The sequence below is a fragment of the Macrosteles quadrilineatus genome, unplaced genomic scaffold (assembly GCF_028750875.1).
Source record: "Macrosteles quadrilineatus isolate MER2022 unplaced genomic scaffold, UCM_ALF_1.0 Scaffold_5__1_contigs__length_97177068, whole genome shotgun sequence".
Lineage (NCBI taxonomy): Eukaryota > Metazoa > Arthropoda > Insecta > Hemiptera > Cicadellidae > Macrosteles > Macrosteles quadrilineatus.
The window spans coordinates 38,767,337-38,794,915 of record NW_026542598.1 but is presented as its reverse complement, the minus strand read 5'-3'; the positions used below and the strand labels follow the sequence as shown (position 1 = coordinate 38,794,915).

The 27,579-nt window shown below is 34.4% G+C and overlaps 2 protein-coding genes across 2 annotated transcripts in view; one reads left to right on the top strand and one right to left on the bottom strand.

The window, feature by feature from the left end:
* The window catches only part of LOC128995539 (uncharacterized), a 30,891-nt gene extending 15,460 nt beyond the window's left edge, over positions 1–15,431 (bottom strand). The window contains exons 1-10 of the mRNA XM_054420557.1: positions 15,316–15,431; positions 13,296–13,500; positions 11,813–12,025; positions 10,891–10,982; positions 10,107–10,275; positions 7,271–7,694; positions 2,635–2,813; positions 2,196–2,364; positions 1,208–1,449; positions 448–582 (exon numbers count right to left, since the gene is read on the bottom strand). Of these exons, the coding sequence (XP_054276532.1) occupies positions 448–582; positions 1,208–1,449; positions 2,196–2,364; positions 2,635–2,813; positions 7,271–7,694; positions 10,107–10,275; positions 10,891–10,982; positions 11,813–12,025; positions 13,296–13,500; positions 15,316–15,389 (1,902 nt within the window). The 5' untranslated portion in view covers positions 15,390–15,431. The remainder of the gene's footprint in view (positions 1–447; positions 583–1,207; positions 1,450–2,195; positions 2,365–2,634; positions 2,814–7,270; positions 7,695–10,106; positions 10,276–10,890; positions 10,983–11,812; positions 12,026–13,295; positions 13,501–15,315) is intronic.
* Positions 15,432–16,389: 958 nt separating this feature from the next.
* Positions 16,390–27,569, top strand: LOC128994847 (DNA-directed RNA polymerase I subunit RPA43). The gene is made up of 4 exons (XM_054419661.1): positions 16,390–16,605; positions 23,882–24,021; positions 25,433–25,634; positions 27,457–27,569. Exons 1-4 carry the CDS (start codon positions 16,421–16,423, stop codon positions 27,458–27,460), a joined length of 531 nt encoding a protein of 176 aa, XP_054275636.1. The 5' UTR covers positions 16,390–16,420; the 3' UTR covers positions 27,461–27,569.
* Positions 27,570–27,579: the final 10 nt, after the last annotated feature.

Below are 27,579 nucleotides of genomic sequence, written 5' to 3'. Positions count from 1 at the left end.
ATTTCTCAATCAAGTTTTTTTCATTCAAACAAGTTTATAGTAAAACTAAATTTACACTGTCCTGATTAACACAGTTTTTAGATAGAGGTGTTTTTGTTGTTCAATTTTGAAAGCCTAATATAAACAAACAATATAGGATTCTGCAAAATTGTTTGAACATACTGTATATCCATAAACAAGAAAACCAATTTTATAAATAACATGGAAGACACGTCTTCCATGTCACTTAATATTTTGGTACCGTTAGACATAGAATACAAATTCATCAAATTAAATTGAGTTATATTTTGTTAAGCTGATTCAAATGGTTCCTAAAAACTTATTTTCTACTTCAATCAAGTGAGGCTTGGTTACAGTTTATTCGTATAAACTATGGGCCAGCGAGACACAGACAACAAATGAGTAAGAAAGCTCTCTTAAAACAATTTCTGTTCTAGAAACACTTACGTTGTTGTTAACAGTCTTATTAGGTCTCCATAGTGGTGATAGCCTCGAACTTTGCTTGCGAGGTTTCTTAGATGTGTTCTTACTTCTGGAACCTGGCTTTTGTACTATTGGGTTTGAAGTTTTTCTGATTTTTTCCTAAAACATTTAAAAAATCTAAATTATCTTAGAGGTTAGAAGTAGGCCTTGGTACCTAAATTTTGTTATGCACATAGAGATGGGAAAGGAATACTGGATTGAAACAAAATAACAATCAAGTCTATGTTTCACTGATACAATTACCAGTTGAAGGCAGTTATAAGGCATTTTTATATTCGGTAATGTTAAGGTGTGTTGATGTATTAACTTTATTTATAGGTTATTTTACTAATTTATTAAAAAAAATATCACAACCAAATTTATTGATAATTATAACACAATGTTTTTTATGGTATTACAACGAACAAGTAAACCGTAAACAGCACAGTTAAGTGTTGACCAAACATTTAAATATGAAAATCAAATATGAAAAATACATTCGTCAACATAAGGGCACTCGAAACACAACCAGATTTAAAACACATCAAATCAGGCTTCAGATTTGAAATGGATGAATAATCTACTTTCAATATCTCAAGTCAATGGCAATACTTAAAAAAATCAATGTACACTTAAACAAAGAATCAAAAGCAGACAAATAGTGAAATTATATTCGAGCTATCTTTAAACTAAATAAATACTATCACATATTTTTTAATTTAACATCGTACAAAACACTACTTACACATCCTTGTTCAACCACTTTCTTTTTGCGAACTCTGCTGTTCCCGACATGTTTAACCTTTTCTATCGCCGGTTCTTCCTCTTTGTTGATGCTGGACGCGTGCTCTATCGAGGACACTGAGTACTCAGTTACATCGTCAGTCTCAACTGAACAGCTGTCCACTTCAACAATACTGCACACCTGATCACTGAAGTCTTCCAAAACAACGTCGGAGCCAACAGAGTTGTTATAATGTGAGTGTTCTGTGGTAAAAGTTCAATTGTAAGCAACAATGTTATTATTAAATGTAAAACTTTCATTGATGTAAAGTAATTGCTTGGTGAGAACCCCCGATGTTTAGATCAAGTATCGTTTAAAAATTAATCACACATTTTAGTCCAGAGGTTTTCCTTATCGCAGACCCCGGAATTTCACCCGCCTATTGTATTTTAAACATTTTTGACACCAAGATATTCAATGATATATGAATGAATGATATGATGTATGAATGATATGATAGGTTACGTACCTTTTTTCCATCTTCAGTCTTTAATATACATGAGTTCCATCGTGTCCGCTGTGCTATCTGCGTCAATGTATCGTTCGATTAAATGTGGCCGGCCTACCGTCATTAAATGTTCTTCGTGTTAAATTTGTGAGCTTGACATGTATCTATGTATTATAACGAAAACTTGCGTCGATTCATAGACCAACAATTCGATGTGGGTTGGAAAATGGGTCATTGACCCGAAACTAGTCACCCTTGACTATATTAAAGACTAATAACGGACAAAAAAGTACGTAACCTATCATATCACCTATTGTAGGCTGAGATATCTTGGCTACAGTTCTGTTTTTCTCCCTTTCCCCCCAGGAAAAGTATGCCACATTTTTTTATAACAGAGCTCTCAAAACATTGGCCTACTTTGCAGCTCGGTACTTTGTATCTGAAATCCTACATAATCTTGCTTGATTCCTTCTACTATGATATTAAGAAAGTTATACTCACCACAACCATAGTTGATATAGCCCTTCCTTTCAAGATATGCATGAATTCTTTTTATTAGAATAGTATCTTTTAAGTCGTCTTCAGAGAAACTGGGTGAAGCCAGCACTGAAGTGTTTGACACATATTTTGGTTTAGAATTCATCCAACACTCATTGATGTGATTGCGGATCTAAAAATAAAAACAAAATATAGGTAATTAGTTTTGGGCTAGTTTGCATATGAATTTATAAAAACAAAACTTATAAGTCCAAAAGGCCATCTTTCTCACCTTAAATTTTTTCCCATGGTCAAGAAGGGACCTAATGGTAAAATTTACAAACTTGATATCTTGAATCTAAGCCATAAATAATTGAGACCAAACCCTTTTGAATCCAAGAACATTTTTTATCAATTGCAATATATTATCTCAACTGTAAAAATCAAATCGGTTCTCACATACCTTCATGTAGCGGCTTAAACCATGGAAGTTTTTATCAAAAAACTCAGGGTGTAGAAGCTGCTCTTCTTTTGTCACTATGAAAGTTTGAAGAACAGCTTCACAGGTGGGGGGAGGAAGATCGTAGACTGCATCCAACAGCGGGTCTTGTGTGGCAAGTGGCGCGGAGTCTTGCGACTTTTCTGTCAACCAACATTATCAGTTAAGAATTAGGCCTATCCATGGAATGCTATAAGCATTAATGTAAGAGTTCCATGTTATGGTATTAAATACTGGATAATTCTTCATATAGTCTCTCCAAATAGGATAAAGGATGTAAGCTAAATTGAATTTTGGACCACAAATGGGCTTTCGAACAATTTTGGGTTTATACTAAGACTATCAAGAATCGACATAGATCCTTAAAATGACTATTGAGATCAAAGTGTCGAGCCAGTTTGAATCTATTTTCTACTGTTATAGTTAGCGCTGATTCTTTTATTTTGTGGGTCAAGCTACCCTACCAGGTAAGGCTTAAAGGACAATCATTCACTACACAAGCCGTTCATTCACTGAGTTTCATTTACACAGTCACATGACTGGTCTAAGACCTGTCTTCACTAGGATTTGCAGTAGTACCTAACCCAAGGTCCCACCAACCTCCAAGAAGATTGCTATCATGCATTGTTAGGTAAATAATTATATAACTACTACGATAACAGAATTCTCTGTAGCATGTTTCCCGTCCTAATTATCCGATTTTTACGATTAGGTGTCATTTTAAGGGCCGGCGTGCACTATCCCGACCACGACCATGACTCCGACTGGTCGGATACGACCAGTTTTATAATAGGAATAAATAGAACAGCGCGCACTGGTCAACTGGTCAGACCCTGGCACGTCCAAAGTTTTCAAGTTTGGTCAGGCCCGACCCGCTGGCCTTTGCAGCCAAAAATAGCACACAATGTAATGGGAGGACCCGCACTACCCCCGACTTGCCTCCGACCCGACCAGTACACCAACTCAACCCCCAGTATTCCTAGATCAATCAACCGGTGATCACTTGCTTTTTGCGCCGGTCTGTGAAGTGAGTTATTTGGTAAAATGTCGCAGGAGTTTGACACTGTTGCAAAATGTTGCAAACTGCCCTTTTGTAGACCTGACTGTTAACATTGGATGTACCCAGTAGCGTTTCTTCTTCCGCTTAACACACCTACGATACAAATGCACCACAGCAGCTACTTCTTCAACATCGTGGTCGGGATAGTGCGCGCCGGCCCTAAAGCTTCTGATCTAACAAATGGTAAATAAAAAAGTAATTTCATTTGGGGCTTCGCTCCCCTACCGCTTGATTTATTTAGTTTATTTTCAAAGATCCAGTGATTCTGACGAACTTCCTTTTTAAATTGTGAATTGTAATTCAGTTGAACGTTTAATCACAGTCAGATAGTAAACAGGAAACAAAACAGTAAGTGAAAGGATTTTTAATAGCCTTGGCTACTTTTACTGAAATTGTAACCTGATTGAGGTAGGACAATCGAATGACTCCCGCCAAGAACGTTGTAAACGCCAAAAAATTGAAATCAGCGTTTTCCATGCAAAAACGTTTGAAACAACATTACAAATGAAACGCAGGGTATTTTAGTGTTGAGAAAAAATTGTTGGCTGCACTGGGTCTGGCGAACTCCCGCCATTTCCAGACGCCTCACTGCAAAAACGTTGTAAGTGCCAAACCATGGCTTCTCCAGGCGGCGTTACGCTTACTCCCTCTGATGTTGATCGACTAAATAGGAGCAAGAGACGGAAGATTAATATTGATAAATGGAAGAGAAATGTTCAAAAAGGACGTAGGAACGCTGGGGAACCATATATGGGACACAAAAATCTACCTAAGCCAGGGAAACTTCCTCCTAAAGAGGTGAGTGCAAAAACGTTGCAAGTGCCACTGAAGTTTGCCTTTACTGAATTTTTGATATGTTTATTATTATGATTATATTGGTAGCATGAAAGTAAAGTAGATCCCATACAATATTCGTGTATAAATCTTACATAAAATTTCATGAAGGTTATTTATTATTAGTTTAGGTATTGTTAGGTGAGGTTATATACAACAAATTAATGTCCCCACTGTTATCACTGTTCATGGATCGGCTAATAAATCGAACACTTTACTTTATGAAATTGTTTGATCACAGTAAAAACTGCTAAGCGTTGTAAACCATGTTAGCCAAAATGTAAATTTTTAATATAAGTATCAATTTAACAGGTATGTCATTGTTTACAGGGAAGAGTATGCAAGTGCCAGTTCAACTGTGGACAGTTCAAACCTGAAGACGTACGTGCCCTTTTCAAAGACTTTTATGAAAAAGACTACAATGGCCAAACTACATATTTAGCTGAATCATGCGTGCAGATTGGTGAGGTGATTCGTCCTAGAGTAGATCAAGATATTTCTAAGCGTCATTGTACCATAAAATACTTCTTGAAAGATAATGGTTCTCCAGTCAGGGTGTGTCAAAAATTTCTTTGTCACGTCTACCAAATAACTCCACGAAGAGTTCAGATGTTGATTGAAAAGCTTAAATTTCACAAACCTTTGTTTGACGGTCGTGGATCTCATACCAACAGGCCTAACAGGGTCCCAGACACTACAAGAGACCTTGTAATGGAGCACATAAATGCTTTTCCGCTTCAAGAGAACCACTACTCTAGACATGAAAGTAAAAAACTGTGTCTAGATGCTGATCTTAGCATTGAAAAGATGTGGATCCTTTTTAAAGAGAAATACCCTGATATCAAATGTGGTTTGCACTATTATAGGGACACATTCAATACTAAATTTAACCTCAGATTCGGGCTTCCACGGTCAGATACTTGTGAGTTGTGTGACAGCTTGTACATCAAAATGAGATCCACAAACGATCCTAATGTGATGAAACGATTAGAACATGAAAGCCGAATCCATCATGCGAGAGCTGACAGTGGTTACAAATCATTGGACGAAGACACAAAAATGGCACAAGAAAACATTGACGATACCATTGTCATTTGTGTTGACCTTGAGCAAGTACTTTATTGTCCTACTTTGACCCATGGCAACATATTCTATCAAAGACAGTTATCTTGCTATAACTTTTGTATTGATAATCTTGGTAAGAAAAAAGCTACAATGTGCCTCTGGGACGAAACTAAAGGAAAACGAGGATCAGCAGAAATTGCTTCTGCAATCCTATTGTATGTAACTAATAATTTTCAACCACTAAATGAAAACAAAAAACGCCATTTGATCATGTGGTCTGACCGGTGTGTGGGACAGAACAATAACTGGAAAATGATTGCCCTCATGCAACATCTTGTTATGAACAACTATTTCACAACAATCGAACAAAAGTTCATGACAACTGGGCATAGTTTTTTGCCCTGTGACAGGGAGTTTGCCCTTATTGAGCGGAAGAAAAAGTCTGCAAAGGTGTATGTACCCGATCAATGGGTGGAGGTTATTGCGAATGCTGCTACCAAGTTCGAAGTTGTTTTAATGGCTTCTGAAGACATCAAAGACTTCTCGATCATCGAACAGTCTTTGCACAAAGGAGATTTCCGCATCACCCAATACGTGTGGCTCAAACTTGTGGATGACGATCCAACAACACTACAGGCTAGATCTTCACACAACATCTTACAGCCATGGACAAGCCACTGCATTGCAAAGAAGATGAGAGGGAGGAGAGACCTCAACCTTCCACCTGTAAAAGTGACTCAATTCCATCAAATGTATGAAGGACCTCTTCCCATCCAACCAGCAAAAAAAAAAGGATCTCATGGCGATGATGCCTTACATTCCAGAGGAGTTCCGGCCATTCTACGAAGAGATTACCACCAGTGAACCTCAAGCTCAACAATAAAGTCTCGTGTTGATGAATTCCAAAGGAGCTCCTGGAGTTTAATTACTAAGGAACTGTCAATTACATTCAATGTGTGTCTTTTTTATATCTTCGACATTTTTGTTACATTTAATAAAATAATTTCTTAATATTACTCATAGGCGTGTTTCAATGCAGGAACGTTGCAACCACCCAAGCACATTTACAGGAGCGCAAGAACGTTTTAAGCGACTGTCGTTTCAAACGTTTTTGCTCTGTGTTACCTTCTTTTTTTTAAATAACTCAGCTGTTAATCATATCAATTAGATGAAATTTTGTCAGCCTACCAAAGACAGTATCATAAACATATTATATTTTTTTAAATTTTTTTTCCTTCAAAATGTTTAGATTTTTATACAAAATATTACTTCCTGGAAAATAAATATTTGGCACTTACAACGTTTTTGGCAGGAGCCATTCAATCACTCTTTATGGTATGGATATACAATAAAAAAATTATTTATTGTTAATTAGTAGGTTTATTTATCTAGTGGCTAATAACTGCATCAAACAAACATTATCATTGAAAGGTAAAAATAAATATCATTAGGCCTAAGGGTTTTGCCTCTAAAACAAGAATTAAACTCTACTAAAATGTGATATCTGCTCATGGGTCTCCTTGTATGAATTATTACAGCAGCAATGAAATGTACCAGTCTCATTCAGTTAACCACTGTAGAAAATATAAAATTAGCTTATATGACCTACTCGAATCTAAAAAACTTGAAAACTTTACTTACCATTTCCCACATTATTATAACGAGCGTTTGGAAGATCGTCGACAATAACAGTCATAACTTTCCCACTTGGCGTAACAAGGTTGCCTCTAAACACCTGAGTGTCAGTTTCCACATCTGGCGTTGGTTTTTTCTCGATAAAACCCTCTGTAAAAACTGACACCTCAGTGGCAACATCAGGCAGGAAAAGCTCATCTTTGATATCGGAAAAATCTATGATTGCGTCTTCTTCAAACTCAAACACCTCTTCTTTTAATTCTTCGGAACTTTCTGCCACAGGACCAATAGTTTCTTTAGTGAGCGGTTGTGAGTTTTTATTCTCTAAAGGAATCTTTATATCAATACTTTCTTTAGTGTCAGGTTCAGAGTTGACATCAATATCTACCTCGCCGTCTTCGCTGACATTTGATTCGTGACGTATTCTTATCTGAAAATGAACAAAGTGGTAAGTTATAGGTCGGTGTAAACGTAAAGCAAAATACATTAAAACTTCTGCATAGGTTTTTTCGTTCTACTTTAGTTGCTTTATTTAAATTAGCGTAATATTTTATTCTTTCATGTTTTATGATTTGACTACAATGGTCTTTAAAAAAATGTATTATCCAGTATGTCAGTGATGCAACGGGCAGTTTTTTTTCTTATTTTTAATTAGCTCTACCAGTTGCAGAAATGTATATTCCACTATGATATTAAATTAGGATATACTTTGCTAATTTAAAATTAATAATGCTGACCTGTACACCGTTTAAGTTAAAATTTCGCATCACAATTTCTTTGAACAGATTTAGGCAAACAACATTTATTTAGTACTTCAGAGCTGAAGAATTTATGAAAGCATTTGACTCTTTCAGAAGAGATCAAATATGGAGAGGATTGACAAGATTAGGAATTCCTAAAAAAAAAAATTAAGTTAATCTAATGAACGAAATGTACAAGAACTACAGTTGAAAAATAATACACAATGGACATTTCAGTACCTACCCCGATAGAGGTAAAGCTAGGGGTGAGGCAAGGTTGTGTCTTGTCACCAACCCTCTTTTTGGTTGTGTTGGACCAGGTATTGGGGAACATAAGTAGGAGACAAGGAAAGGGTATTTCCTGGGGTCTACACCAGAAAAGAGCTTGCATTTGCAGATGACATCTGCTTCTTATATCACAGATTCAAAGATATGGAAGAAAAACTTGCAGATCTTGAAAAAGAAGAGAAAGCAACCGGGTTGAAAGTGAATGTCCAAAAGACAAAATCAATGAGGATTAATCCAGTAAATAACAATATGTTTAAAATGGCTGGAGAAGAGATAGAGGAAGTGGATTCTTTTACATATTTAGGAAGTGTGTTGACAAAAAATGGAGGGGCGGATGATGATGTAGTGGCCCGAACCAAGAAGGCAAATGCTACATTTGTTCAACTATACCCAGTTTGGAGAGCTAAAGATGTATCAACCAGAACAAAGTTAAGAATATTTAACACCAACGTAAAGTCAGTTTTACTTTATGGGTGTAAAACATGGAAAGTTTCTCTAGCAATCACAAACTTTCATGTTGTCTACCAGGTATTTGTGAACCGGTGCTTACGAAGAATTTTAAGAATCCATTGGCTAGACGCAATCTCTAATAAAGACTTGTGGACAGCCACCAAAGAGAAACCCATAGATCTACAAATTAAAAAAACGGAAGTGGCAATGGATAGGACACACCCTGCGCAAGGATCAAGACACCATAGATAAACAGGCTTTGAGCTGGAATACCCAGAAAGGAAGAGAGGAAGACCGAGAAAAATATGGAGGAGGAAATCAATCAATTAAAGCGAAATCAGAGAGGCGGGAAAGAGTTGGAGAGAAGTAAAGGCATTGGCTGCTAATCGTGTCCGTTGGCGCTGTTAGTGGAATCGTAAAGGCCCTGTGCTCCGCTAAGGAGTGACAAGAAATAAACAGCCATAGGTGATTAGCAAGATTATAACCCAGTATGCTGGGACATATGAACAGAGATTTTCAGACTTACACAACCATTATCTGAATATCAGCTTTTGCTGACTGGTTTTGTTTGCCCTACTATGAGTAAATAAATCAATATCTTACTAATATTATAAATGTGAAAGTTTGTGTGTTTGTTTGTTTGAAGTTCAATCACGCTTTAACTACTGGACGGATTTGGCTGAAATTTGGCATGATGATAGCGTATATTACCGATTAACATATAGTCATATTCTTATCTCAAAAATCCCAGTGGCTCTGTAGTGTCCCATGTTAACCTTATGAGTATTAATATTTAAAGGGAATTAAAGAATTTAGTCAGCTGTTCTAAAAAAGTTGGTTCTATGATAAGCAAAAGCATTAAAAGTTATAAGATTTACCAACAGGGTGCAGCACTATATTTTTTTGCATTTATGAAAACAGCAAATTTGCAAATAGCAAACTAAGCAGCAACAAAAAACTGTGATACGCAATGAGAACTAACTGTCAAAGTAGGATTGTTTACAGTTATGTTTGTTTTTATTTTCATGAATATTTTGTGATATTTTGCGATTTTTTGATAATTTATTTTTCTCTATTGTTTAGGTGAAGTGGATAACATTATGGCTATGGTAGATGTGTAATACTAAAAAATACTGTAAATTTAAAGAAGCAAATTTTATCAAACTGTGTCCTTTCTCAATGCAAACGCAAAGCTTGAGTATAACTGCAATAAGCATTTTATACTTATATCCCAACCCCGTACGAAGGACGGGTACCCTGCTAGTTTGAATATAAATTAGAAAAGGGAGGTAAAGGCGATATAGAAACCACTATACTGTAATACACTTGTATGCATAGGGAAGGAATTTAACATTCACACTGACCACTTGTTCTCCCGTAGGTAAGACTATTGAATCCTGCTCCTTATTGCCAGTTAACACGTCCTTGATGTCTTCAGCTTTGTATACTCGGGCAACATCCTTGAAGTCAGAAACAGGAGCTTGACTTCTTTTCGAACAAGATTTAGAATGTTTTCTCCTACGACACTTTTTCCTGTAAACAAATACATTTTGTCATCAGAATCACACAACCATGCATCTATTGATAAGAACATGGAAATAGATTAAGTATTAACAAAAAATTTCAAGATTTCACCAGTTTCAAGTCAAAGAAGAATTCACCAGTCTACAAAGCTAAAAAACTCGAACCATGTAACATTTTAAATTATCAGACTTCTTTCCAGTCAAACATTATATTTGATACATATATTAACAAGTTACAAATCAAAGAAGTAAAAATAAGAATAACAAAACAAACTGAAATACATGTGGCACTGGAGAGAAGAAGAAATGTCATGATTCAGTCAGTTTTATTTAGTCTGTGGCAGTGATAAGACATTGCTGGACAGCCTGTACAGTTTTAATCAGGTTTTTTTTCAATTTTTATTCCATTTTAACTATCTTACAAGTTTTAATAATTGTGATTGTGACAGTTTTTTAAAGAATCTATTGACATACCACAATATATTAGTGCATTGATGATGTGGTTGCATACAAAATGACCTGATGAAGTTCTAATGAACGGAACTAGTCTTCATACCACCAACTGTGGTTGGATAAGGTACCGGTAATCATTTTATTTTATCACATCACTTATGATTCAGTTTACCTGATTAAGGAGGAATTTGACGTTGAGCTTGATTCTCGGTTGGAATTTGGAAGGATTACAGTTGGCTGAGCAGTACTGACAACTGCGATTACCTTGAAGAAATTAACAAAAACTCCATCATACAACCAAAAAAAGACAAATTAGCAGCACATTCTTGGTGAGTTAACAGTTTATAACTAATCAACCATAAGTACAAACCAACATTTTAAACGCTAACCTTGTATGTATCATTTAATATAATTTGTGTATCATACCAGAATACAGTTTAGTTTACCAAAACGTTATGGTTATTACCTATTTTTTAACAATGGGTCTTCATAAGAAAGTGGAAAAGCCTAGGCTTGAAGCTATTATGTTTTACAGGAAGTGTACTTTGCAAAATAAAATCTCTATTTACGTTAATATCATGAAAATTTCAACTACAGTACTACAGTAGAATCATGATAGTCCAACATTATTAATTCATATGTAGGATCAATCACAATCTAGTGTCTATACATCAACAGTGAAGATAAATGTGCTGTACCACTCTTTTTTAAACGCTAACTCATAATGCTGGTTGTTGTTTGGTTATATTGTTGTCTTTGTGATCAAAATGTACAGGTATTCTTCCCATTAAACATGTACATACCTATTTGAGTGGGCCTATATGATGTGCACTTGAGTTTCGACTCTTCTCATAAAATAAAGATTTGATTAGATTAAGTTAAGTGATTCGTGTGTCTTAAAAATTAAAAGACAATTCTCAAAAATTATTTTTGTGTCTCTGTCTCTTCAAAATAAAAGATTTCTATTTATAATGATGTTTTGTTTGTTCTACTTATACTTTATGTCCTTAAGTCCAACAATGTCATCCCATTTATGGCTTGTGCATTTGAGAATAGAGTATAATTTTGATCCTTTAAAAGCACTTTTGACTTACTTCCTCCATTGATGCAGGTATTTCTATATCATGGATTATTTCCGTAAAGTTGAAATCCATCCCGTCAACCCCAACGGTAGACGACGACACAGAATTCTTGCCAATCCAACCCAATCCGAGTGACTTCTGATGAGACATGTAAGACTTCACTTGGCTTGAGCTTTTTGTCCCTATATACTGAGATAAACGGGAATAACTCCTTCCAAATAGCTCCTGAAACAGAGCACCATTAAAGTAAGTACTGCCCTATTCAAAATTCATGTCTTATTTTTAAAAGTTAGAGCTATCGTTATTGCAACCTTTAACTTACATATCAGAATATATTTTTCATGTAGGGGGTACAGAATACCCCCGCCACAGCAAACCTGCAGACTAAGTGAATTTCCATTTGACTTAATGGATTTACACTGAAATGTCTACTTAAAAATATAGCATTTATTCCCAATTTAAATAGGCTAGAATTAGTTTAACAAGTACTTAGGATTGCTGCATCAGGGAGGGTAAAACTGTTTTTTTTTTTATGTTAATAGTTAGTAAGAAATAAAAACACTTTCCGAATTTGATCAAAATATGTTCATAAACAAGCAAACTACAACAGTTTACTTATTCTCCATAAGAATAACATAGGAATTGTAAATTTACAATTTTTTGGAATTTTCTCCGTAACCATTAGGCGCATAATAACGCTTCAATATACTAAATTATTTGTTTTTTTAAGCTCTAGCCTATAAAATGGTTTGGAAAGAAATTGCTAAATTTTATGTTTTTTGGGTCAAAAATGGGAAAACCCTATTTTTACCCCATAAAACCCCCCATAAACCCCCGTACCCATGGTCCGATCATGCTGGATCGCGAACTCGTTAGAATAAACGTAGGTTTACACGTTTGTACCAAATTTCATCGAAATCGGATCATTTTTGCTCGAGTTATCGTGCTAACGGACATATATATATATATATATATATATATATATTTGAATTTGAACGGATGGTGTTTTTGGCCTCTAGGGCCCTCAAAACAAAAAAAAAAATCGGTCCCGCGTCCAGGTCTTACCATGAGTACTACGGTACTAGCTTATTCCCTATATGGGAAATTCGCTAAAAAGGACTAGCACAGTTAACTTCAAGTTAAGAAACTTTTATAGGCCTACCTAATAATAAGTCACTATAATCTGGGATCAGTTGAAGGGGATTTTTTTACTCTTAAAGTCTCAGACCAGTTTGGCAATTTTAGCAGGCAAAGGATTTTATCAGTTAAATGGCACCTTTTTCTAACCTTTTCGAATCTACTTAAGCACCTATTTCTAAAATGCTAAAAAAATGACTTTAATGTAAAACTTAGACAATGCTCAGTAGAATCCCCGGATTTTCAATCATTCCGCATCAGCAAACAAACGACTTAAAACAGTTGTTAAAGTTGCAAAAATAATTAGCACTTTTTCAACTAAAATATGTAAGTATATATTAAATTTAAAAAGTCTTACCAAGCCTTTTTCCAATAAATATTTCTCCTTTTCAGACCAAGCATTACTGTCTGTTAATTCTGGAGCATTGAATGTTGATGGGAACTCTTCCAAGGAAGGCTGAGGCTCAGACTTGCTGTTATACCAACACGACTGAGTTGAATCCAGCATCCATGAAGAATCACAGTTAAGACCCAACTGATGTTCCCCATCATAACACGATGTTCTGGAAAAGTTGAAACAATAATTAGCCTAAAATATCTTAATAATTACTGGTAACTCAAACAATTGTTTAAATAAAATAGTAAGGGTAAAATTGAATTACGCTAAGTCAAACTAAGCCTTGTGTTACTAAGATCAAGCTAATACTCTATGGTTGTTGTTTTAATTTATAGGCAAAGATGCAAAGAAAGTATATATATACCGTGCTGTAGGAGACTTTTAAATTAGTTAGGCCTACTCTAATTATTTACATACCTGCAAAAATAAAACCGATTTGAATAATTTTTGTACCAGTATTTTTATTTTAGTTCATTGATTTTTCCTACGCTAACTTACGAGTTTAACTACACACTATGTTTAGAGAGTTGAGGATACTCCTCACATTTTCAAGTGATAAATATTAGTCTACAGTTATTAACCCATCCTATCTAACTTAACCTTCCTAGAGGCTTTTTCCCACATTGGTTACATGTTATAGGCCTACATTCATTAAATAACCTAAAAATAATACACAAAAACAATAGGCCTATCAAACTAAAACCAAACACTACTATAAACAAAATGAAACTAAAACCAAAACTTCTTACTCCAAATCCTCCAGATGGTAGCTGGAAAAACCACAACACACTCGCAGTAACTAACTTACTACTCGAACAAGCCACACAAACCAAACTAATTAGTACAAGGGGTTGCCGGGTGTCAGTGATCCAGAAATGGGGGACCTTCTCTAGACATGGGGCTTATGTCGGCTGCTGTTTTTTGCCTCCATGGTGACTCACAGGAAGAAGACCAAGAGGCCTACGGCTTGAATGTACATGTAATATGTAATAAGGCAAAACTGTGGTTCTGATTCCACTTCTTATGAGCTTTAGGCCCCTTAGTTGCCATTTGCTGTATGGGCTATTAATTAACAGCTGTGTCTAAGTAACATGTCGGCCTTAGTCACTAACAAGACTACAAGATCGCGCGCTACTCATCGTTCACTCTCCATTCATAGCTTGGCTTAAAATACCTACATTCGTATGGTCACCATTTTAGATTTAAGTTATTTTTAAATTGGGGCCTACTGTAGGCCTAATCACTTGAAAACAAAAGGAATATCCTTACCTTCCGAAACTTATCAAAATGTAGTTATAACACTTAGGCCTATGTTAGCGTAGGAAAAGTCCATGACCTTTAACTAAAATAACCTTTATCTTTTCTCAATTATGAACTTAAGGGAAAAGTCCATGATCTTATAACTAGGCTAGTTTTCTTTTCTCAAATAGCCTATGAACTTAAAATCACAGATTTTAGTAGGCATAACATTGAGGAAAATATAAACTTAAAACTTAATAATACACGGTAATCATAGGGTAAATGCTGTAATACACCTCGATTCTTTATTGGGGATCTTGTATTTAAACCCAACAATGTCCAATGTCCTTGGCTCGTCGAACATTTTCCCTTAACTAAAGGATAACTTAGGCTTTGGCTACAATATGCAAAGTCTGATTTCATATTCAGGCCTAATAAATATCGGGTCGACTTGATATACCGGTAATGTTTAACTTGATAAATCAATTTATGAGATCGCATAAGGCCTAATCGTAACTGAACGGAAGTCAACAGACATAACTTAAATCTTAAATAGGACTAGGCCAGGCTGAGATAGCCTAAATGGTTTGGTTCGAGTAAAACAGATTAGCCTTCTTTGTCTCACCAGGTATGATGGATTGGATAAGCCTTATTAACTTATGTAGTGGAAAACTCTTATTAGTTCTAGGCCCTATCTTAGACACAAACATGAATAAGTAAGAGGATGCATAACTTGTCTTACATTTGTTCATTATTTGTTAGAATATTTTCTAGGTTGAATTCTCCTAAAACATCAATTTCATCTTCATCTTCCATATTTCTCAAGAAGGCAAGTAACCAACTAACTTAAGAAATAAACAAATTACAGTATCAATTTCAAATTTTTACAAAAACAAAACTAGGATACACAAAAACTGTAATCAAATCTGTCTGTAGTAAAAACAAAATAAACAGTTACAAACAGACATCACGGGAGTAATAAAGCACAGTAGAAAGAGGAATGGAATAGATACGACGGTTCATAGTAATATACTCTAACTGAAATTCACATAGAGTAACAGCAAATCTGGTGAAAAACTTTTATATTAAGATCCTTGTTTGTTGGTTTCTTGAAAATCCAATTTTCCGTTATTTTATGGGTTAAATGGGAAAATAGCATAAATTACAATAACTTTTGGACTGTATTCTTTTTTTACAGAAATGGGATTTGTACAATTTTATTCAGAATATAAAGGGCTATAACATACTAAAGTTTTACATGGTTTTACCAAAATCCTTTTTTAGAAAATTTAATTTCTTTGCTAATTTATGTATTTTTACGGGGAAACCCCATTAAAAATTAAAATTTCAAAAAAATTAAACGTTTGGAGATACCATGGCTTAGAACCTAGGCTACATACAAAATTTCAATCATAATCGGACTACAGGATACTAAGATGTTATAGGAAGAGAAAGTAAAAATAAGTTAGAGTAGGCTATGCCATTTTTGTATGTTCATCGTCAACTGGTTATCGACCGTTAGAAGATAAAATAAATAAAAAATATTTAAAGAAAATAATTACTTCGCGGTTAGGACTAATAAATCTATGATTATCATGAATCACAAAATTAGACAAAGATAAAGAGGCTATGCATATAATCATAATATAATCAATGCATATTGCATAGCCTCTTCAAGGAAGTTATGTGGAGTTAACTGCGAAGCTACATGATTGTCTTTACGCCACAATCAAAAAACAACTCTCTGCGTAACGAAAGAGAATAAACAACTCTGGAACTGGATGTGATGTGTGAAAATGAAATGAGTTTGAAAAAAATCAAGAGAAAATTATGGCGAAAGTGACGACATGGTGACTATAAGCGCGAAATTTCAGGTTAGTGAATTAAATAATTTGATCGCTGATAAAAAATCCTGCGTTAAGCGTAGTGTAAAATGTAATCGAAAATTATATTTAAAACCCTGCCAATTAACGGATCTCAAGGAATCAGTAAAGGAATGTTTGGACTCTGAAATCACGACTTATGACGATGGGTATGTAAAGTAGGGTTAGGCCTATGTGTTTATTTGTTTCAAATGCAGCACAGTGTTAATTCAGTTTTCTATTTACTAAACAACATTTTCCAAGCTTTCTCACTTTTTTCCATTGTAATATTTACGTCAACACTAATTCAAATAGTCATTTCATTTCAACCAAGCCAATAAATAAGTTTGTAGCATTGTTTCCTTAAATTTGAAATAAAATATTAACAGCAATTAAATCATCCAGCTGATCATAATGTAAACAAATAAGTTATTTCCTTCATAAGGATATTTTAACATGGGAACTTTTTTAAAAACCACTGGGGCAGAGCCCAAGGGACTTTTTCTCAAATGTAAGGTCAATTTGCAAATCTACGTACCTAGACGAACATTTTGGTATATAATATGTGGGGTTTAATCTTAACCCTCCGAGCGTCACTTGTCGAAAAATCGACTCACGACACACTTTGTGTAGTGTCACTTGTCGATTTTTCGACACACGAACATCGTTTACGGCGAAGGCTCTATGACTGACTGAATCTGATTGAACTGGATCGAGTTAGGTTTCGTTCTTTTTGTTAGATTCAGAGCTTTCTCCGGAGGTCTGTCTCTAAGCGCTATTCATTTTAGTTCCGAAAATATTGTAGCAGACAGCTGACGTGCGTATTTGTAAACAGCTAGGTTAACCTCGGACCGATGACTGATGTGTTTTATTACGTTTATCATTACTTACTTACTTACTTACTTACTCCTTCTTCATCTTTTACCCAAAATAGGGATAGATTGCGTCTCGTCAAAAATAAATAAAACATTTCTTATGCACGCACAAAAGAAAAAAAAATTCTTCACAACGTGTACAACAGTTCAATGTATAAAACAATGTATATACATATATACAAGTTAAAAAAAGAAAAACTTTCAGGGATTGTTTTAGTGTTAAAAATCAAAAGTACCGGTAGTGATATATGTGGTGCATTATAAGAAGATTAAAGTGATTTTGAAGGGCTGGTTGATGATCCTGAAGAAGTAGGTAGGTAGTGATATTGATGTAAATTATCAGCCAGATTCCTAGCTATGGTTAGGCTATGCATTCTTAGCTAAACGCTATGTACTGAAATCTGTTTTTTGCCCATAACTTATTTATTTGCAAATCTACTTCCTTATATTATTATATATTTGTAATCCTCATAAAATTTAGAACAAAGTGGCTATTTCCAAATATTTATAGGCCTATAATTTATACAATTTCATTGTGCACGAACTTATTTTTTTTTTTTAATTTTCCAAAATATTTTTTTTTACCTACAAAAATTTTTTTAAACAAATGTTCTTTATGTTTTATGTATAATATTGAAGCCCATGATTTTCCAAACAAAATGGTATATAGAACAGTAAAATTAACATTGTTTTAAGCTTCTCAGATCCGTTTTAATAAAACCTTGCAAATGCGCCAAAAATAGGCGGACATTAAGGCCTAAACTATGGACACTCGGAGGGTTAAAACAAAAAAGCCATAACTTATTGTTTACATAGTTTCATGTGTAACCTAGCGTATTAATAATATAGATAAGTTAGATAGGCCTAGGCCTAAATATAGGTAGGTAGGTAGCCTATATGATGCCATACATAGAAACCCTAACTCACTATGGCACCAGTGGGAATTTGGGGCTTTTGGTTGGGGAGACATAAAATGTGGTTAATGTTAGGGAGAAAAGGGCAGTTAAAGAGTTATAAAAAGGGTAATTTATGGGTAACTGGTGTACTTGTTGCTCAAAATCGAGCATTTTCAAGTACCTGTATTATCCGGAGTTATTTTAAATCTAATAACAGTCATAATTTTCGATGAGTTTAAAAGACTTCAACTAAAAGCTTATGTAACTAAGCTGTTCATAACAGTTCAATATTAATTAGGCCTAATATTTCTTGTACATTTTTTTTATAATTTTTCAGAAGCTGGGATCTTGTTTTTAATGTTTTCTACATATGTCTCCTGAGTCACCCATAGCCGCATATATTTGTCCATGTTTATCTTCATCATTGATACTGTAGCTTGTAACATTGTACGGTACCACCGTTTACATTGGAAATAAAAATATGTTAGAAGTGATACATCAAACCGAATCTAAATCAATAAGGCCTATAATATATCAATATTAATCTGATAATATAGGAACCGCAGGTTTTATGCGGAACTGTTCCCAAGTGTAGTTAAAAAACTTAGCGGGGGTTTTTTTCCAGATGAGGGCCGCCACTATTTAAACAGTGGAAAACCACAGCTAAGGTTATGTGACTTTGAGTTTTTGTGATAATTTCTGTTCAGTAATTAAAAAAAAACGTGTGAGTTTGAATTTTGGGTGGAATGTGGATATATCCATAAGGGGTCCCCCTGAACCCAATAAAAGTGGTTTTCGAAGTGATATCTAAGGTGTGTTTGTGTATGTGTGTATCCAGCTGATGAAATTTAGTAAGTTATTTGGTTGGGTAGGAATCCATGGTATTTTTAGGTGGTTTTAATTTTTTTTTTTTTAACTTTCATTTTCAACGGTTATTTTTCAATAAAAACCGATAAAATAACAAAAAACTATCTTTCACGAAAACTGCCTGAAGGATTTTGATTAAAATTTAATACGTTGTACTGTAGTCCTTTCAACTAAAAAAAGAAAAAAACAGTGCCCTCAGTAAAAAAACTATAGTTCAAAAGTTATTGTAACTAATGTGATTTTCCTATGAAGACCCATAAAAAAAGAAAGATTGATTAAAATTATGTTTGCCGTCTTAGGCCTATTCCTTATAACTGAAAGCAAAATGGTACAACTCCCATTAGCTAGGCGCGCACTATGGCGTCACGACACGGACAGGCGGTATGGCACGGACGGCATTTTTAAGAGGGGGTACGCGCATTAGGGCGGCACGGGTCGGGACATCCGCACATCCGCAATTTAGCACAGTTGACAGTCTGTGAGCTAAAACTTGTGAGTAAAGATGGATGTAGATAAAGTGGTGATAGGGCCTAGTGGGTTTAATTTTAGCAGAGGAAGAGGAGTCATTCCACTTCAAATCACCCAAAAAATTTAGGTTATGAAACCCACCATCTCAGAATTTGATGAAACTTTGTGAAAATGTTCATTCCTATGCCCTAAGTAAAAATACAAAAAATTACAAAGATACTGCTGATACTTTTTTTATACGAATTTTTTCCGATACTCCGTTTTGACCATTTTGGGCCTCGGAATCGACAACCAAATGTGGCCTGGGTGACCAAAAAATTTAATTATTCGCAAACCGTTTAAGATAACACTTTCAAATTTTTATGACAAGTTTCATATGTCTTAAACATAAAAATAACTGTGTATACTTCACTCTAGAGTATAATACAAATATATTAAAATTATTATATATTTAAATTTAATTTTTTCAAATTTGACCGACATGGATTGTGAAAAACGGCTATAACTTTTTTCTCCAACCAGCTAGAACAATTATTGTTTTTGCAGAATTTTCCTTAAACTATGACCTGTTTGAAAATATAAAGATGTTAGTGGTTTTTCTATGTACAGATATTGTAAAAAATAGTTTTATTAAAATATTAATTAACGCTAAAAATTTAGTAACATATATCTTGTATCTTAAAAAAAAATACTTACAAGAGTTTTTAGTTATGAAAGCTTAATTTACCTAAGTCCTGTAGTTCATTGACAATATTAAATTACATTTTTGAAGATTATTTGATATTTCCTTAAACAAATTTAAAGCTAAAAGCTTTTGAGCGGTATACTACCTTGAAATGGTTGTAACAAAATAGTTGAATGTTGCTTTATTATTGGCTAATTTACAGCTTGAGTAAATTTTATGACATGAGAGATAACACACATGACATAGTTATTTTAAAGTTTTTTCCTGTTTTTATATTGCCCGGCACATCCATCCATAAAATAGTGCACCTTTGTGACTGATGGAAAACTGTCTATCAGCCATTTCATCATTTTTCTTTGGACGGCACTAACAAAAGAGACATCACGATACAAGTTATCACTAATAAAACAGTGATTTTAAACCTTTAGTTACAAACTTCGAAACTCAAACTTCAAAATTTGGTTATAACTTCAAAGTTCTGCCAAATCAAAATAACTATGCATGTCATAAAATTTACTCAAATGGTTGTCCTTCCTGACTAGTATGCCATTGGTTCAGGTTTGATTCAGCCAGCTCTAAATCCTTAGTTGTAAAGTAATAGGTAACATAGACTAAGGATCTATTTTTATCCTCCTTAGTGGATTACTATGGTAGGTAGGTAATAAGTTCTAACCTGTAAAACTTGTTGGTGGAGCACCAACTGAACATACAATATTACAAAGGGGATAAAACAGGAATCTTCTCTTTTTGGCCAGTAAAATTATTTACTAGGACCATATGGGTGCATGAATACTAGTTCAGTGTCTTCATCTTCATCTGAAGTATTTCTCACAAGAGCAAGGTACCAAAGGCAAAATCCCAGTTTTACAGTTTTCCATCAGTCACAAAGGTGCACATTGTACTGATAGATGTGCCGAGCAATATAAAAACAGGAAAAACTTAAAAATATTTTTGAGCATGAAAATGATTTTGGGATTTATGCTAAGCACTCCTTTTATGCCACAAGCAGTGGTAAGTCAACCTGAGATGGTTTTGGTGGTACCATAAAACGCACACATCGAAAAGCAAGCCTTCATTGAGCTGTAAAAGCAAATCAGCTTTACAACCATGGATTTAGAGCTGGCCGAATCAAACCTGAACAAATGGCTACTAGTCAGGAAGGACTTCAAAATTCTCCCAAATCAAAATAACTATGTCATGTGTGTAATCTCTTATGTCATAAAATTTACTCAAGTTGTAAATAAGCCAATAATAAAGGATCATCGAACTATTTTGTTACAACTTACAACCATTTCAAGGTAGTATACCGCTCAAAAGCTTTTAGCTTTAAATTTGTTTAAGGAAATATCAAATAATCTTCAAAAATGTAATTTAATATTGTCAAAGAACTACAGGACTTAGGTAAATTAAGCTTTCATAACTAAAAACTCTTGTAAGTATTTTTTTTTAAGATACAAGATATATGTTACTAAATTTTTAGCGTTAATTAATATTTTAATAAAACTACTTTTTTACAATATCTGTACATAGAAAAACCACTAACATCTTTATATTTTCAAACAGGTCATAGTTTGAGGAAAATTCTGCAAAAACAATAATTGTTCTAGCTGGTTGGAGAAAAAAGTTATAGCCGTTTTTCACAATCCATGTCGGTCAAATTTGAAAAAATTAAATTTAAATATATAATAATTTTAATAAATTTGTATTATACTCTAGAGTGACCTATATATTTTTTTTGTATGTTCAAGACATATGAAACTTGCCTTAAAAATTTTAAAGTGTTATCTTAAATGGTTTGCGAATAATTAAATTTTTTGGTCACCCATGCTACATTTGGTTGTCGATTCCGAGGCCTGAAATGGTCAAAACGGCATTTCTGAAAAAAATTCATATAAAAAAAGTATCAGCAGTATCTTCAAAATATTTGGTATTTTTACTTAGGGCATAGGAATGAACATTTTCACAAAGTTTCATCAAATTCTGAGATGTTGGGTTTCATGACCCGGGTGATTTGACGTGGAATGACTCAGAGGAGACAAGAAGGCGGAAGCAACGATTTTGGATACACCCCATAAACAGGAAAAGACTAAGTTTTGGAGAGTTCCACACCTTGTATCTGGTCTTGTAGAGGATGAAGTGTAAAACCTACCTGATTGTTTCATAATACATCCTATTTCTGCCCATATATTTTCACGCCGGACTTTATTAAAATATTCCGCATGTCGCGTGTTGTACAGTTTCGGATATTTCTCAACGAGAACAATCAACTTTCTAACATCTATGTTTACAACACTGCTACTTTGACAGAGACCAGTTGAGAATGGCAGAAGTCCCATGCAGCCCACCCGGTCCGTGAGCAGTGCTCCCGGGCGGTACGGCAGCTCGGAAATGTCCTAGAGTTCTGTCTCCCGGACTTTTTAACAAACGGCGGAAGCTGCCGACCGGCCGTTCTGCCGTAGTGGGCACACTCATATTACATTCAATGTTATTAACTTTTAAAAATTGCCGGCCGACCGTCCGTGCCGTGCCGTCATAGTGTGCGCTTGTAGCTGTTGCTGTAAAAATTACGGTTCAAAAGTTATATTGCAACTTTTGTGATTTTCCCCATACAATTTCATAGTTACTCTTAAGCTTACCCATGATACGGGCAGTTTATTTTGCTTTTATTTTAGTTTAATATTGACATTCATGCTGAAATAAATAGCATAGGTATCCTATATGATAAAATACATAATATGTCTTTTAAGGCATATTATGCCTTATAAGGACCTAATACCCCCGCCGCAGCAAACCTGCCGTCTAAGCGAATTTCCATTTGGCTGAATTGATTTTCAATCGATCTATTTAGATAACATTAGGTTTAACGAGTACCTAGGTTTGCTGCTACAAGGAAACTAATAAAGTGTGTATTTTAAGTTAAATAATTATTGCTTAGTAGAAAATGAATATATTTGCCAAGTTTGATCAAAAGATATCCATAAACAAGCAAACTACAACATTTTACAATATTCTCCATAAGAATAACATGGGAATTTTAAATTTAAAATTTTTTTAGTTTTCTCCGTAACCAATAACCGTACAAAAACACTTTGATATACTGAATTGTTTGTTTTTTTAAGCTCTTTAAGAAGGTTTAGAGAAAAATTGGGAAATTTGTGTTTTGAGGGTCAAAAGTGAGAAAACCCAATTTTTACCCCATAAAACCCCCCATAAAACCCTGTTCCCATGGTCCAATCATGCTGGATCGCGAACTCATTCAAGTTAATCCCGTCTTACACCTTCAAACCAAATTTCATCAAAATCGGATAAAAATTACTCAAGTTATCGTGTTCACGGACACATATATATATAAATCTATATATATATATATATATATAAAAAATTTAACGAATGGTGTTTTTGGCCTCTGGGGACATCAAAATGAAAAAGTAAATCGGTCCCGGGCCTAAGTCTTACCATGAGACCTACGGTAATAGCTACTTCCCTATAGGGAAATTCGCTAAAAAGTATTAACAGAGAAAAAAATAGGCTTATGGCTTAAAGTGTTAACCACACTCTACATTTTAGTTAATAAACAGTTTCCAAACCCTACCAATGCCTTTAAACCACATTTAGAACCTTGTTTGAAACATTTTCAATTTAACATCTATTTCAGATTGGATGGTATTATTTTGAGCTTCAAAAACATCCAAGTGTACACTCTTGCTGAAGATATCCCAGGAATCCCTGAAATACCAGTCAACTATACCGCAGATGTTTATGTTTTTAAACCCAAAGTTGGAAGTATACTTACTGGTGAGAATTATAACTTAAGTAGCCTAGTAGTTAGGCCTAGTATTTTTTAATAAGGATTGTTAATAGATATGATTCAACCCTAATGTGTTGATTTAAATTGCATTGCCAGAAGACTGAAGGGACGGACAGCTGTTACAGATTTTCTAGAATAATGTGTGGATAAAAGACTGCCATCTAGTAGTAAACTGCATCATTATGACCTAAAATTACAAATAATTTTTTTATGACAGCAATGTGGTTAAGGCCTTCTTGCATTATAATACAGTAGGACCTCGATAACCTATTTCTGTTATCTCAAATTTTCCATAATTTCATTGAATTCCAGCAACCTGAAATACTTTATTTAACATTCATAATACGTCAAATTGTAATATTTTGCGATCAATAATCTAAACTCAAAGTTTATGATTCACGAGCCTCAATAACTCCAAGTTTACCTTCATGAAGTTCTAATGATGTGCCTACATTAGGCCTAATCAAAGTTTTATGCTGCAAAGAGTTGTTAATGTTGTCATTTCAATTCAAAAATAAACTGCAATCACTGAAAATGATTGATTACCTACTATGTTGCCGTGCTCGCCGAATTGGCTGCAATTGGGAGAAATTATCATGGATGTTGCCACGGTGGCGAGATATGGTCATGTATTATTCCTTGATGACAGAATATTGCCACAGTTAGATACAACAGCCTCAGGAGTTAAAAGCTTTTCCCTATATCACTAAAGAAAGCAATTTTTTCAGATACAATTTTTCCCCTAGGATTTGTGGTAATGCAAAGATACATTTTTGATTGTTTACCACTATCACCCTACTGGAAGTAAACAAATCCTGCTGGTTTAAAAAGACCTTTTCTTCCAAGGTAATGAGTTTCCGGTACTTTCCTGTTAAAGGGAACATTCATTATTATCGATGATTTTTTTCGATATATCGATATTTTTGTTTTCCGATCAGATCTATTACAAATTGACAACAACAACTAACTGATCTTGTTTAGGCTAAAATAGTCTATATGGATTAAGAAATGAAACTATTCTAAGCTAACCTAACACAACCAACCAAACTTGCTGTACCATTTAAAACTTCCGTTTGGGTTTGATAATAGAAAAGGCAAGTTAAACACGGAATTTTTAAATGTTACAGCAAGTTTGGTTAGTTATGTTAGGTTATTTTTTTTAGAACAGTTTCATATACTGAACAATATTTATCGTAGTTGTCAGCTGATATGTTTCATTTTGTTAATATCGATATATCGAAAAAAATCATCGATAATAATGAATGTTCCCTTTAACAGGAAAGTACCGAGTTTCCCTCCTGGAGTTTTTCTACGGGCCTATAGGCCTGCTCTTCACAAGCAGTGGTCAATGATAGTTAGTTTATTTACACAAGGTCTCAAACAATCCTATTGTTTCAGGAATTGTGAACAAAAAGAGTGAAGACCATATTGGGTGCCTTGTCCATAAATTGTTCAATGTTACTATTCCACGACCAACAACAATTGCTGCCGATGAATGGGACGGAGCTGATCTGAGCATTGGTGACAACGTGACCTTCAGCATTGACAAAGTTGACTTGACTGGTCACCTGCCATATATTAAAGGATCTATCAACCAAAGGTGATAAATATTTGCATGGATGGTTGTTATATACAAAAAAATCTTGCATACAATTTTGGAAATTTTTCTATAAATGATTAAATAAAACTTTTAGTTAGTTTATATTAGTGCTATAGATCTATGAACTAGGTCTGGAATTGGAATTGCATTTGACCGAACTGGCAGCTGTCGACCACTTGCAGCAACATTGCTAAGGTATATTCACAGCTGCTCTACTGTGTATTGTTCTATTTACCTTAGGTCTGCTACTTTGCCGGCTTGATTTTTCCTGTACCCGGTCTGAGACCTTTGACTTTTTCAATGTGGCTAAAAATTTGGAAATATGACCGTTAACAAAGATGAAGCTCATTTCAAGTTTGAAAGGAGACCCTGTTTTAAGAATCAAACTTTTAAATACCAAGGGCTATAGAGGGGATACAAAAGAGGCTGATTCACTAAGCTTATTTTAGGGATGTAACGTACAGCAGGGGTCTCCAACCTCTTTTCTAAAGGGCTGCACTGTAAATTTTTGGAGGAAGGTATATCTAGTTGTGGAAATTCCCCCCCCCCCCCATAAACCCATAAAGTCGTTATCAACTTAATGAGGAGTTAAGTAGTCTCTTTTAAGATTTTATTACATATTTTGTATTTGTTGGCAAGCTAAAATTCTGATAGGCATAATTCAAATTCAAATTCTTTATTCACTGCATCTTACAATGCACAAAGTACAAAGACTAATGAAAGCTAGTTTGTCATAAATCTTTATCTAAACTATTACATAATTTACATTATTGAAGTTGTAATTGTAATGGCGATAAGAAAACTTCACAATACAGGAGTTTACAACAAGTGTAAAGCGTAAAAAGAACAATGTATTCTTAGTGAGATTATTGCATTGCCACTTAAAATGTCAAGTAATTTAGAGTTGCAATTTGTAGTTCTCACATTTAGGATTGGTTTCAAATTCCATCCAGCTAATCAGTATTTAGATGACTCGGCCACTAAATGTGCACTGCTAATTTTCCCCTATTGAGGAAAATTGACAAAAGGCATGTTCTAAACTTATTAGTCAGCCAACCTGGAGATCAGGAATTGTATGTGAATTTTGTTGAACGGGTAAAAGACAGTGAATTGCACTTGTTGATGAGACCGAAAGTCCCATCAATATTCTATGGCCGAGCCTGTACTGTGAAATAATTATAATGCTTAGAATGTTTTAGGTCAAGGATGTAACATAGTACAAGGTCTTATGTTTTTAGGATTTTTAGAGGATAGCAGGCTTACATGATTGGGAAAGAGTCCAAACTGTCACAAGAAACACAAAACTACACTAATTACACAAAACATTAGAATATTTCACTGTCACTGACAGCATTTGAAAATGTGCACATGTGTTTCTTGTGCCAGTTCAGGTAAACCTGTTCTTTCAAAAAATCCTAAACATGCTAAGAATGTGTTTAAATTCACCTATTGCAGGTATAAAATTATTATACTTCTTCAAAAAAATAATATTAAAAAAATAATATTAATTTTGTCAAAGTTATCCATTCAACTACCAGTTCTGTATGCAATTAACCATTAAACGGACATTGGCCATTTTATTGACTTGATATACGGACTCTCGTTAATTCCCCCTGGATTATAGATCTCGACTATTCTCAGTAAGCTGCCTCCCTCTTGCTCTCTTCCTAGTTACTTGAATCTTATTAGTGATTGGTTTATTAAGTTTCTAGGTTTCACTCAATCATCAAGATATTATTTTGTAAAAAATGACATTTAGTGCTTCCAATTAATCGCGCTAAAATAAATTACTGATTTTTTACCTCAAATTTTTCTGTTTCAGCTAACAACTACTAGGAAAGTATTCACCAAAAAGTCTGCGAAAAATAAAATTAATTTAACAATGAAGAAAAAATCCTCTGAGGACAGGGAGGGAAGCACCATATCCTTAAACACAGATTTTGAA

Bases quoted from the DNA above. Each gene is read 5' to 3' on its own strand.
- LOC128994847 (XM_054419661.1), top strand. From the start codon at position 16,421: ATGGTGACTATAAGCGCGAAATTTCAGGTTAGTGAATTAAATAATTTG. The intron at 16,606-23,881 runs GTATGTAAAGTA...CATCTATTTCAG, and splicing joins ATCACGACTTATGACGATGG to ATTGGATGGTATTATTTTGA. The intron at 24,022-25,432 runs GTGAGAATTATA...CTATTGTTTCAG, and splicing joins AGTTGGAAGTATACTTACTG to GAATTGTGAACAAAAAGAGT.